At 42.9% G+C, this 12,845-nt stretch overlaps 1 protein-coding gene across 2 annotated transcripts in view; it reads left to right on the top strand.

The window, feature by feature from the left end:
* The window catches only part of PCID2 (PCI domain containing 2), a 32,607-nt gene that overhangs the window by 12,765 nt on the left and 6,997 nt on the right, over positions 1 to 12,845 (top strand). For both annotated transcript variants that reach the window (XM_073350435.2, XM_073350426.2), the window contains exons 5-9: positions 364 to 437; positions 1,328 to 1,395; positions 1,953 to 1,992; positions 2,594 to 2,648; positions 5,845 to 5,948. In XM_073350435.2, coding sequence (XP_073206536.1) covers positions 364 to 437; positions 1,328 to 1,395; positions 1,953 to 1,992; positions 2,594 to 2,648; positions 5,845 to 5,948 — 341 coding nt within the window. The remainder of the gene's footprint in view (positions 1 to 363; positions 438 to 1,327; positions 1,396 to 1,952; positions 1,993 to 2,593; positions 2,649 to 5,844; positions 5,949 to 12,845) is intronic.

Below are 12,845 nucleotides of genomic sequence, written 5' to 3'. Positions count from 1 at the left end.
TCTGTCACTTGTTCTTTCCCCTTCCCTTTTTGTGTGTACTGTTTCTTTTTGCTCTGTCATATGGCTCTTTTATTGAAAAAATTGTTTAATAGGCCAGAGCAGCACACCTTTCTGGTTTGGTTTCTCTCTCTTTCCCTTGTTTATCTCTTGATCTCGCTCCACGGTATGCTCTTTCCCTCCCCTCCCCCATCCTTAACATTGATTCTCCTTAATTTTCCATTTTTCCTCTACAATGAGTGACTGTTAATGTTCTAATATATAGCGAAGGCGTGTATGTATAAAAATACTAGCTTGATTAAAAAACGCATATGTTTTTTGTGCAATTTTATACATTTATGTTCCATTGATTTGTTCTATGATTAGCTTCCATCTCCAGAAGACAAATGTCAACAAGTTCTGGAGCCACCATATGATGAAATGTTTGCTGCTCACTTAAGGTAAAGATGGATTAAGAATGAGAGTTTGAATTTTGATGTATCCAGGTAGAAAGAGGAAGGGACTCCATGAATTGATCTGATTTATTTGAAAGGTCACTGTCAAATTGGGGGGGGGGGGGATCACACCTTCATCTGAAAATTGTGTACCTGCTACTGTTATAAATAATCCCTAAAATTGCTATAAATAAATGATACAGAAAACATTTACTGATTGCTTTTTTTTTTTTTTTTTTTGAGTTTACTATGTGGATTTTGATAGCACTTTATGTATAGTCCATGTCACCACCTTGTTGATGATGAATGCCCTTTTCCAGGCGTTGCAAAAGTGCTATTGCTTTTAATAGCAATAACAGACACAAAAGTGAACAAACAACAACAGGGGAAAGAGACATTTCTTAAATAGGAAAAAGTGATTCTAGACCTATGAAAACTGGCAGAGCTCTCTCATGCATCTTTAGTATGCAAAATATTTCTTTACTTATTATTTTAATTAATATTCTTTAATATTATTAAATATTATTTAATATTTTTTACAGTTAAATAGAGGTCAAGTTGACGTCTTTTTTTAATTTTCTCTCATTTCAAGAATCTTGAAAATTTATCTATCTAGGTTATGTTGAATGACAATTGTAGAGAGGTCATTTAAAACTGATGCGTTCAGATCTTTTGCTGCATAATGTATTGTGTGAAATTGCCAGTTTATTTACATTGTCACTCAGTATTCAATTCCCATATTTATTGCTGTTTAAGAATACTTCTAATAAGCCTGTTACTAAAATAAACTGCAAAGCTTTAATTTAGCTAGAGAGAAAGAGAGACTAATATATTAAGCTACTCTTTAAATATAAAACACTTTTCAGTTTCCTCCTTACTGCTTTTTTTTTTGACAGATGTACTTACGCTGTTGGAAACCATGACTTTATTGAAGCTTACAAATGCCAGACCGTTATAGTACAATATCCTTTTCCATCAGTTCATTTGAGAGCTCATAAATGTGTGTATCTGGGATAACTTCATGTTTGAGGAGGGCGAAATGCTTTCAAATGTGATGGGATTACGAAATATAAATGTGGTTTGGTGTATGTGTGTGTCTAAAATTTTAGCTATTTAGACTTGTAACCAATGAAATCCAAATAAAATTTCCCCCTTCTCTTTGGGGTCAAAGAAAAGTACACTTGCCCCCAAGCCAGAGAATTAGTCTTCTGCAGTCCCCCACATAATGTAGAGAGGATGATGATATTGCAAAGAGCCACTATCCCGTTCCCTTCCTTGGGCCTCTCCCACTCCCATGTGCGGGGCACTGTGCTCCCTCAGTCAGGGTAAAAGAGGTAGCATGCAGTAGAGCTGGACTCCTCCCTTATGTGCCCCTACACTCCGATTCCTGATCTGTTGCCTTTTTTTGCAGTCTTCTACACTCAGAAATAGGGCATACTATACAGCCTCTTACACCTATCCCATTTTACTTCCTGGGTCACTTTGTAAATTGTGTGCTATGTTCTCCTAAATATAACACATCATTCCTGCGAGCATTTCAAGCACATAAAGAAGAAAACTGGTAAGTACTTTATAAATGTCGTTATGTTAGTAACTAGGCAGGTGAACAGATCTAGATGATTGTTACTGCTACCTTTCATCCCAAAATGCGACCATAGTTCAATTAAGATACCACCATAAAAATAACTTTCATTATCTATAATGATTTGTTTCAGTTGTGTACACCAGGTATTTACTAATTAAAACTGTTATGTCACTCTGCTCTTTCGAATTTCTATAAGGGACTCAAGCCCAAAATCTGTTCATTTGTCGATTCAAATTGTTTAGCAAACGTACTTTGTTTCCCTTTAAGTAAAGCATTGATTGCAGAATGATATTCTGCTTGACAGTTTGTCACCTGGAGATTAATTAACTGCATTATTCATTTACTGCAAGTAATGATGTGTGAAACACTGACCTTTTAAAGACATTTTCCTATAAAATGTGATTTTTTTTTGGTAAGGTTTAAGGAAAGGAAAACTGGATATATAGGGAATTGTATAGCCACCAGCAACACTTACGTCCATATGGACTAAAAAGTAACTTGTGTGGCTTAACCTGCAATATGGGGTTAGTTACTCATGCATAATAAATTTATTGATTTTTTTTGTTTGTTTCTGTAGGGCTTTGCCTATTATGTATGCTGTAGCACTTGACCTTCGAATTTTTGCTAATAATGTGAGTAGACAGGAAACTTGCAGTTTAACAATTTCATGTATTCTATCTGTCAATAAGGAATTTATTTGACTGAAGTATCTTAAACTTTCATCCTTCGCTTAATCTTCTCCCTTTTATGTAAGGACGTGTTACAAAATAATTAGGGTTGTCAAGTGATTAAAAAATTAATTTTGATTAATTGTGCTGTTAAACAATAATAGAATACCATTTCTTTAAATATTTGTAGATGTTTTCTACATTTTCAAATATATTGATTTCAATTACAACACAGAATACCAAGTGTACGCTGTTCACTTTATTTCTGATTACAAATATTTGCACTGTAAAAAAGAAAATAAATAGTATTTTTCAGTTCACCTAATACAAGTAATGTAGTGCAATCTTTTTATCATAAAAGCTGAACTTGCACATGTTACTCCGGGGGAGATTCTGCCCCAAAAAATTAAAAATTATGTGCACAATATTTTAATATTCTGCAAATTTTTTTTGTCAAAATAACACTATATAATCACACCAGCTTCAATTATTTTGATAATTTATTTCAAAATACCTGTCAGCAAGTATGTAACAATACAGACATATAAAAATTTCCCCCAGGAGTAGAGAATTAAAGAAACCCCTATGACGACCCCGTTCCTGTTTATCGAGCCCAGCCGGGGGGGCCAGACTCTCACACCCACTCTTGCCTCTAAGAGCCCAGCTGCGGGGCCCTCCCTGGCTGAGACGCTCACATCCCCTATCCTCCTAGAGTCCAGGGATACAGAGGCAAAAATAGCCTGATGCTGGGTCCTGGGCTTGCACGGAGTTTCCTGTGCGCCGCCGCCTCCTTCCTAAAGGGTATGCTGGGAACTGCAACTGCTGGGAACCCTCCAGTTCCCGTCCCCTGGTATTATTTTCTGTTTGCAAGCTGGGCTCTGCTGGGTCCAGCCACCCCTAGTGGCAGCCAACATCTCTGCAGCCCATTTCAGGGGGTGGGGGAAGGAAATTCTGCATGCACAACACTAATTTCTGCAAAATTCTGCATTGCACAGTGGTGCAGAACTCCACATGTAGAGCCTACATGTCCACTCAGTCCTATTCCTTGTTCAGCCAATTTCTCACACATACAAGTTTGTTTACATTTGCAGGAGATAATGCTGCCTGCTTCTTCTTTACAATGTCATCTGAAAGTGAGAACAGGTGTTCACATGGCACTGTTGTAGCTGGCATCTCAAGATATTTATGTGCCAGATGCGCTAAAGAATCATATGTCCCTTTCATGCTTCAGCCATCTTTTAAGAGGATGTTTGTCTTAATGATTAGAGCCTACAAGGGTACTTGTTCAGCCAAAGTTTTTTTTACATTGTTTTGGTTTTGAGTGCAGTTATGTAACAAAAAAAAAAAATCTACATTTGTAAATTGCACTTTCACCATACAGATTGCACTATAGTACTTGTATGACATTTATTGAAAAATACTATTTCTTTTGTTTGTCATTTTTACAGTGCAAATATTTGTAATACAAAATATAAAGTGAGCACGGTACACTTTGTATTCTGTGTTGTAGTTGAAATCAATATATTTGAAAATATAGAAAAACATTTAAAAATATTTAATTTCAATTGGTATTCTATTAACAGTGCGATTAAAACTGCGATTAATCACGATTAATTTTTTGAGTTAATAGCATGAGTTAACTGCAATTAATCAACAGCCCTAAAAATGATATATACTCAGAGTTTCACCCACTGCTAAGTTCATTTTATACTTGCAATAATATAAGTTGCTTGTTCTACCTACCTGTTATTTTTGGCCCTTATCCTAGGAGGTGCTGAGAACTTGCAAGTCTCACTGATGTCAGTCTGGGTTTCTGAAGTTATTTATGGTTCAGAAAGGCTCTGTGGGGCATGCCTTAATTGCATCAGTAATGCTTTTACTCCCTGGCTTCATGATTGGGTAGAATTTTCTCCAAGAAACTTTTTTTGAATTAGATAGGGTTTAAAAATTCTCTGTGATGGACCATGGTGGTAGTTTGTGTTGCAATGGGGAAAAACTTTATTTCTGCCTGGAGTAGGAAATGGTCTGAACAGAGTAGTAAGTAGATTCTACATTTATGACCACATCCAGCCTGAGGATCCAATGTTGATAAGGCCATTTATGTATTTGGGCGCATATATTACCTGTGAGAAACCTGAATCGGAGGGTCTGCATGGAGTTTTTGGTTTATCGGTTTGGAGAAGTTTGTATACTAACTAGATTGGCACTGTATGAGAGCTGATGGGGCATTTTAATAGATATGTCTTCAATAACAAGGATGAGTCTCCGTTTCTTTTTCTTTTTTTTTGGCCTGTTTGCATTTGTTTTCAGGGTAGTTAAAAGTGGGGGAGAATGTAAACAAAAGTCAAAATTAAAACAACACTTAATTCACGAGGCAAATTCCAGTGCATGTTAAGGCCATTGGTTTGTCTTTTGTTATCCTTACTCGGAGATAAAGTTGTACATTAGTTAATCCACCTTTCAGATCTCTCCAGTTTTACATGTTATGTTGCCAGATCATGATTTATCATGAGCTTAGCAATATTTGGTGTTTTTCTTCAAGTTCCAGCACCTGGAGTCCTGTGAATGCCTGAGAATCTCAGCTTTCATTCCCAAGAAAAATTGCTGGCCTTCATAGTTGCAGAGAGAGGTTGAAAAAGCGAACCCTGAAGGCTCATACACCAGAAGGCAACTTAAAAGAACCCAAATTTATTTTTAAATAACTTTTTTGGAGGTGGCCTAAATCATGATTTTTTTGAAGGCTTGTGGTTGGCAATACCTAGGGTGACCATATTTTCCCAACGGGAAAACAGGACACCCGTGGGCCAGCCCGAGCCCCTCCGCCCCAGCACGGGGCTGGCCCAAGGCCTTCTGAGGTCCCCCAGCATCCCCATGTGCCGGGCTGCCGGTGGCCACCCTCGCCTCCCCACACTTGTGCCAGCCTGAGCCCTCCCTGCCTCCTGTTCATGTGGGCTCAGCCTGAAGTTAATGAGCGGGGGGTGTTCAGAACCTCCAAAGAGATATTTTAATACGTACAATATGTTGGGGTGACAGGTGTAAGGAACTTACCTCTTACTTTACTTTACAAGATACTGTATTTACAGAACTAGTCTACTTATTGCTTTTAAAAGATGAGCCTGGACATAGGAATACATGCTGTGTCTCTCACCTTGCATGCTAGGCCGATCAACAGCTGGTGAAGAAAGGGAAAAGCAAAGTTGGTGATATGTTGGAAAAAGCAGCAGAATTGCTGATGAGCTGTTTTCGTGTCTGTGCCAGTGACACGTAAGTGAAAGATCCTTTCTAGATCTTGTGTTGAATCATTAAGAAATGTAAATAACTTTACCCATTTATAAAGCATAAGAACTAATTCTCTGCACTAGCCAAGACCATATCTGGGTCAAGGTAGTCACTTTTGTTGCCTGCCTCCTTCTCTTGTTCTCTCCTGAGTATCACTACAGCTGGAGAGGCTTCTCTTTAGGCTTGATAGTCTTAGCAGGTGTTGCAGAAGAGACTAATTTACATCCTGGTCTCTCAAGGCAAACAATTAATTCTTTCTGTCCTGTTCCAGTGTGGAGTTTGTACATGCCATCACAGTGGGACTGGGAGAGAGGGAGTTTTACTTCAATCTGCCATTCTTAACAGGTTTAATGTTCTCAACATGGAGAAAAGGCTTCTTCACTCTTTCTCCCCTTCCAGTATTGCAAACAGCTGTAATTCTCAGGCGCATGCTACATACAGGTGTGCAGAAGGCCATAGAAGGGGAATTCCACTGTAGGGAACCCCAGTCTCTCTCTATTACAGTATATCTTGTAAAAATAACAAGGAGTCCTTGTGGCACTTTATAGACTAACAAATTTATTTGGGCATAAGCTTTCGTGGGCTAGAATCCACTTCATCGGATGCATGGAGTGGAAAATACAGGAGCAGGTATAAATACATGAAAAGATGTGAATTGCCTTACCAGGTGTGAGGTTAGTCTAATGAGACAATTCAATTGACAGCAGGATAGCAAGGGTGGAAAAATAACTTTTGAAGTGGTAATGAGTGGCCCATTTCAGACAGTTGATAAGAAGGTGTGAGTAACAGTACAGGGAAACTAGGTTTAGGTTTTATAACGACCCAGCCACTCCCAGTCTTTATTGAGGCCTAATCTGATGGTGTCCAGTTTGCAAATTAATTCCAGTTCCGCAGTTTCACATTGGAGTCTGTTTTTGAAGTTTTTTTGTTGAAGAATTGCCACTTTTAGGTCTGTTATTGAGTGACCAGGGAGATTGAAGTGTTCTCCGACTGGTTTTTGAATGTTAGGATTCCTGATGTCAGATTTGTGTCCATTTATTCTTTTGCGTAGAGACTGTCCAGTTGGGTCAATATACATGGCAGAGGGGCATTGCTGGCACATGATGGCATATATCACATTGGTAGATGTCCAGGTGAATGAGCCCCTGATGGTGTGGCTAATGTGGTTAGGTCCTATGATGGTGTCCCTTGACTAGATATGCAGACAGAGTTGGCACCGGGGTTTGTTGCAGGGTTTGATTCCTGGGTTGGTGTTTTTGTTGTGTGGTGTGTAGTTGCTGGTGAGTATTTGCTTCAGGTTTGGGGGCTGTCTGTAAGAGAGGACTGGCCTGTCCCCCAAGGTCTGTGAGAGTGAGGGATCATCATTCAGGATAGGTTGTAGATCCTTGATGATGCGCTGGAGAGGTATTAGTTGGGGGCTGTAGGTGACACCTAGTGGCATTCTGTTACTTTCTTTGTAGGGCCTGTCTTGTAGTAGGTGATCTCAGGTGCTCAATCTGTTTCTTCACTTCACCAGGTGGGTATTGTAGTTTTAAGAATGCTCGATAGACATCCTGTAGGTGTTTGTGTCTGTCTGAGGGATCAGAGCAAATGTGGTTGTATCTTAGAGCTTGGCTGTAGACAATGGATTGTGTGATGTGGTCTGGATGATCTTGTAGCCTCTATCATAACAAGGCTGTCCTCCTCCAGACTTTATGCACCAAAGTTATTTAAACTTCTGTTATTAGCTTAAAATCCAGGGAAACTCCTTTTAAAAAACAAAAAAAAACACTTAAGATCACTCAAATATTTCCTATCAACACAATCACTAGAAACCCAGGAAATCTCCAGCTAAGTAGTATTAGCATCCACAAAAGTCTAAAGTTACTCTTCATACCTCCCAGATACCATAATACCAAAGTACACTTAGATTTCTCTCCTCTACAACAATCTCCCTTTCAGATGCACACATCATGTTCTTCAAAATCTCATCCCAGGGTATGTCTACACTAAGAAATTAGGTCAAATTTATAGAAGTCAGTTTTGTAGAAAGCGTTTTTATACGGTTGTTTGTGTGTGTCCCCACACAAATGCTCTAAGTGCATGTAGTCGGCGGAGTGTGTCCACAGTACCAAGGCAACCATCGACTTCCGGAGCGTTGCATGGTGGGTGGCTATCCCACAGTTCCCGCAGTCTCCACCGCCCATCTGAATTCTGGGTAGAAATCCCAGTGCCTGATGGGGCTAAAACATTGTCGCGGGTGGTTCTGGGTACATATCATCAGGCCCCCGTTCCCTCCCTCCCTCCGTGAAAGCAAGGGCAGACAATCGTTTTTCGTCTTTTTTCTTGAGTTACCTGTGCAGACGCCATACCATGGCAGGCATGGAGCCCGCTCAGCTAACCGTCACCATATGTCTCCTGGGTGCTGGCAGACGTGGTACTGCATTGGTACACAGCAGCAGTTTATTGCCTTTTGGCAGCGGACAGTACAGTATGACTGGTAGCCATCGTCAACATAGTCCTGGGTGCTCTTTTAGCCGGGCGCCTGGACAAACATGGGAGTGACTCAGCCAGGTCATTTCCCTTGTTTCGTCTCGTGGCGATTGAGTCCTACCGGCAGTGCACTGTCTTTTAACCTGCAGCTAGCAGAAGATGATGGGCAGTCATCATACTGCACCGTCTTCTGCCGAGCACCCAGGAGATGACGATGGCTAGCGGTCGTACTGCACAGTCTGCTGCCAGCAAGATGTATAAAGATAGATGAAGTGGCTCAAAACAAGAAATAGACCAGATTTGTTTTGTATTCATTTTCTCCCAGCCCTCTGTGAAATCAACGGCCTGCTAAACCCAGATTTGAGTTCTGTCCTTGAGGTTTTGAGTTCTATCCTTGAGGGGGCCATTCAGTTTCTCACAAAGCCACCCCCTTTGTTGATTTTAATTCCCTGTAAGCCAACCCCGTAAACCATGTCGTCAGTCGCCCCTCCCTCCGTCAGGGCAACGGCAGACAATCGTTCCGCGCCTTTTTTCTGTGCAGACACCATACCATGGCAAGCATGGAGCCTGCTCAGATCACTTAGGCAATTAGCAGCACATTAAACACCACACGCATTATCCAACAGTATATGCAGCACCAGAACCTGACAAAGCGATACCAGGCGAGTAGGTGACATCAGCGCGGTGACGTGAGTGATGAGGACATGGACACAGACTTCTCTCAAAGCACGGGCCCTGGCAATGTGGGCATCATGGTGCTAATGGGGCAGGTTCATGCGGTGGAACGCCAATTCTGGGCTCGGGAAACAAGCACAGACTGGTGGGACCGCATAGTGTTGCAGGTCTGGGACGATTCCCAGTGGTTGTGAAACTTTTGCATGTGTAAGGGCACTTTCATGGAACTTTGTGACTTGCTTTCTCCTGCCCTGAGGCGCAAGAATACCAAGATGAGAGCAGCCCTCACAGTTGAGAAGCAAGTGGCAATAGCCCTGTGGAAGCTTGCAAAGCCAGACAGCTACCGGTCAGTTGGGAATCAATTTGGAGTGGGCAGATCTACTGTGGGGGCTGCTGTGATGCAAGTAGCCAACGCAATCAAAGATCTGCTGATATCAAGGGTAGTGACCCTGGGAAATTGCAAGTCATAGTGGATGGCTTTGCTGCAATGGGATTCCCTAACTGTGGTGGGGCCATAGATGGAACCCAAATCCCTATCATGGGACCGGAGCACCAAGCCAGCGAGTACATAAACCGCAAGGGGTACTTTTCAGTAGTGCTGCAAGCACTGGTGGATCACAAGGGACGTTTCACCAACATCAACGTCGGATGGCCGGGAAAGGTACATGACGCTCACATCTTCAGGAACTCTGGTCTGTTTCAAAAGCTGCAGGAAGGGACTTTCTTCCCAGACCAGAAAATAACCGTTGGGGATGTTGAAATGTCTATAGTTATCCTTGGGGACCCAGCCTACCCGTTAATGCCATGGCTCATGAAGCCATACACAGGCAGCCTGGACAATAGTCAGGAGCTGTTCAACTACAGAAAGTGCAGAATGGTGGTAGAATGTGCATTTGGACGTTTAAAAGTGCGCTGGCGCAGTTTACTGACTCAGTTAGACCTCAGCGAAACCAATATTCCCACTGTTATTACTGCTTGCTGTGCGCTTCACAATATCTGTGAGAGTAAGGGGGAGACGTTTAGGGCGGGGTGGGAGGTTGAGGCAAATCGCCTGGCTGCTGGTTACGCACAGCCAGACACCAGGGCGGTTAGAAGAGCACAGGAGGGCGCGGTGTGCATCAGAGAAGCTTTGAAAACCAGTTTCATGACTGGACAGGCTACAGTGTGAAAGTTCTGTTTGTTTCTCCTTGGTGAAATCCCCTGCCCCTTGGTTCACTCTACTTCCCTGTAAGCTAACCACCCTCCTCTCCTCCCTTCGATCACTGCTTGCAGAGGCAATAAAGTCATTGTTGCTCCACATTCACGCATTCTTTATTCATTTATCACACAAATAGGGGGATAACTACCAAGGTAGCACCAGGAGGGGTGGTGGAGGAGGGAAGGACAAGGCTCTCAGCACTTTAAAAGTTTAAAACTTATTGAATGCCAGCCTTCTGTTGCTTGGGCAATCCTCTGGGTGGAGTGGCCGGAGGCTCCTGCACCGTGTTCTTGGGCGTCTGGGTGAGGAGGCTATGGAACTTGGGGAGGAGGGTGGTTGGTTACACAGGGGCTGTAGCAGCGGTCTGTGCTCCTGCTGCCTTTCCTGCAGCTCAACCATACGCTGGAGCATATTGGTTTGATCCTGCAGCAGCCTCAGCATTGAATCCTGCCTCCTCTCATCACACTGCCGCCACCTTTTAGCTTCAGCCCTCTCTTCAGCCTACCACTTACTCTCTTCAGCCTGCCACCTCTCCTCCTGGTCAATTTGTGCTTTCCTGCACTCTGATATTGTCTGCCTCCACGCATTCATCTGTGCTCTGTCAGTGTGGGAGGACAGCATAAGCTCAGAGAACATTTCATCACATGTGTGTTTTTTTCGCCTTCTAATTTTCACTAGCCTCTGGGAAGGAGAAGATTCTGTGATCCTTGAAACACATGCAGCTGGTGGAGAAAAAAAGGGGGACAGTGGTATTTAAAAAGACACATTTTATAGAACAATGGGTACACTCTTTCACGGTAAACCTTGCTGTTAACATTACATACACAGCACATGTGCTTTCGTTACAAGGTCGCATTTTGCTTCCCCCCACCATGTGGCTAGCCCCTCCCCCCTCCCCGTGGCTAACAGCAGGGAACATTTTTGTTCAGCCACAGGCAAACAGCCCAGCTGGAACGGGCACCTCTGAATGTTCCCTTAAGAAAAGCACCCTATTTCAACGAGGTGACCATGAATGATATCACTCTCCTGAGGATAACACAGAGAGATAAAGAACAGATGTTGTTTGAATGCCAGCAAACATACGCTGCAATGCTTTGTTCTACAATGATTCCCGAGTACGTGCTACTGGCCTGGTGTGGTAAAGTGTCCTACCATGGTGGACGGAATAAGGCTGCCCTCCCCAGAAACCTTTTGCAAAGGCTTTGGGAGTACATCCAGGAGAGCTGCAAATGCCAGGGCAAATTAGTCATTAAACATGCTTGCTTTTAAACCATGTATAGTATTTTAAAAGGTACACTCACCAGAGGTCCCTTCTCCGCCTGGTGGGTCTGGGAGGCAGCCTTGGGTGGGTTCAGGGGGTAGTGGCTCCAGGTCCAGGGTGAGAAACAGTTCCTGGCTGTCGAGAAAACCGGTTTCTCCGCTTGCTTGCTTGCTGTGAGCTATCTACAACTTCATCATCATCATCTTCCTAGTCCCCAAAACCTGCTTCTGTGGTGCCTCCATCTCCATTGAAGGGGTCAAACAACGGCTGGGGTAGTGGTGGCTGAACCCCCTAAAATGGCATGCAGCTCATCATAGAAGCGGCATGTTTGGGGCTCTGACCCGGAGCGGCCGTTTGCCTCTCTGGTTTTCTGGTAGGCTTGCCTCAGCTCCTTATGTTTCACGCGGCATTGCTTCGGGTCCCTGTTATGGCCTCTGTCCTTCATGCCCTGGGGGATTTTGACAAATGGTTTGGCATTTCAAAAACTGGAACGGAGTTCTGATAGCACGGATTCCTCTCCCCATACAGCGATCAGATCCCGGAGCTCCCGTTCGGTCCATGCTGGAGCTCTTTTGCGATTCTGGGACTCCATCATGGTCACCTGTGCTGATGAGCTCTGCATGGTCACCTCTGCTGACGAGCTCTGGCCAGCGTGGCAAGCTGCATGTGACCATGCAAACAGGAAATTGAAATTCAAAAGTTTGCGGGCCTTTTCCTGTCTACCTGGCCAGTGCATCTGAGTTGAGAGTGCTGTCCAGAGCAGTCACAATAGAGCACTCTGGGATATCTCCCAGAGGCCAATACCGTCTAATTGCGTCCACAGTATCCCAAATTCGACCCAGCAACGCCAATTTAAGCGCTAATCCCCTTGTCGGGGGTGGAGTAAGGAAATTGATTTTAAGAGCCCTTTAAGTCAAAAAAAAAAAAAAAAAAAAAGGGCTTCATTGTGTGGACGGGTACAGGGTTAAATCGATTTAATGCTGCTAAATTCGACCTCAACTCCTAGTGTAGACCAGGGCCAAGTATACAAACTTAACTCCAGTCTGAATATTTAAGAAGAAATAAACACTATGTAGAATTTCAGAGTAAAATCATGTCTCTCTGTAAGATCCTTCATCTTGCTGTGATTGGAGTTAAGGTTGTGCATTGAGTGAAATTCTGAGGAGGTGGACGTATACATTGTTGATGGCTTATTTTGGAAGTGTGTGAATGGTAAGACAGGTGACTTGAGATTGGGGTGGATACCCTTGTCTTCCTAGATGACTTTCTTGATTTG

The sequence above is a fragment of the Lepidochelys kempii genome, chromosome 1, assembly GCF_965140285.1.
Source record: "Lepidochelys kempii isolate rLepKem1 chromosome 1, rLepKem1.hap1, whole genome shotgun sequence".
In the NCBI taxonomy this organism is placed as follows: domain Eukaryota; kingdom Metazoa; phylum Chordata; order Testudines; family Cheloniidae; genus Lepidochelys; species Lepidochelys kempii.
The sequence above is the reverse complement of the archived record's forward strand: the minus strand, read 5'-3'. Positions and strand labels throughout refer to the sequence as shown.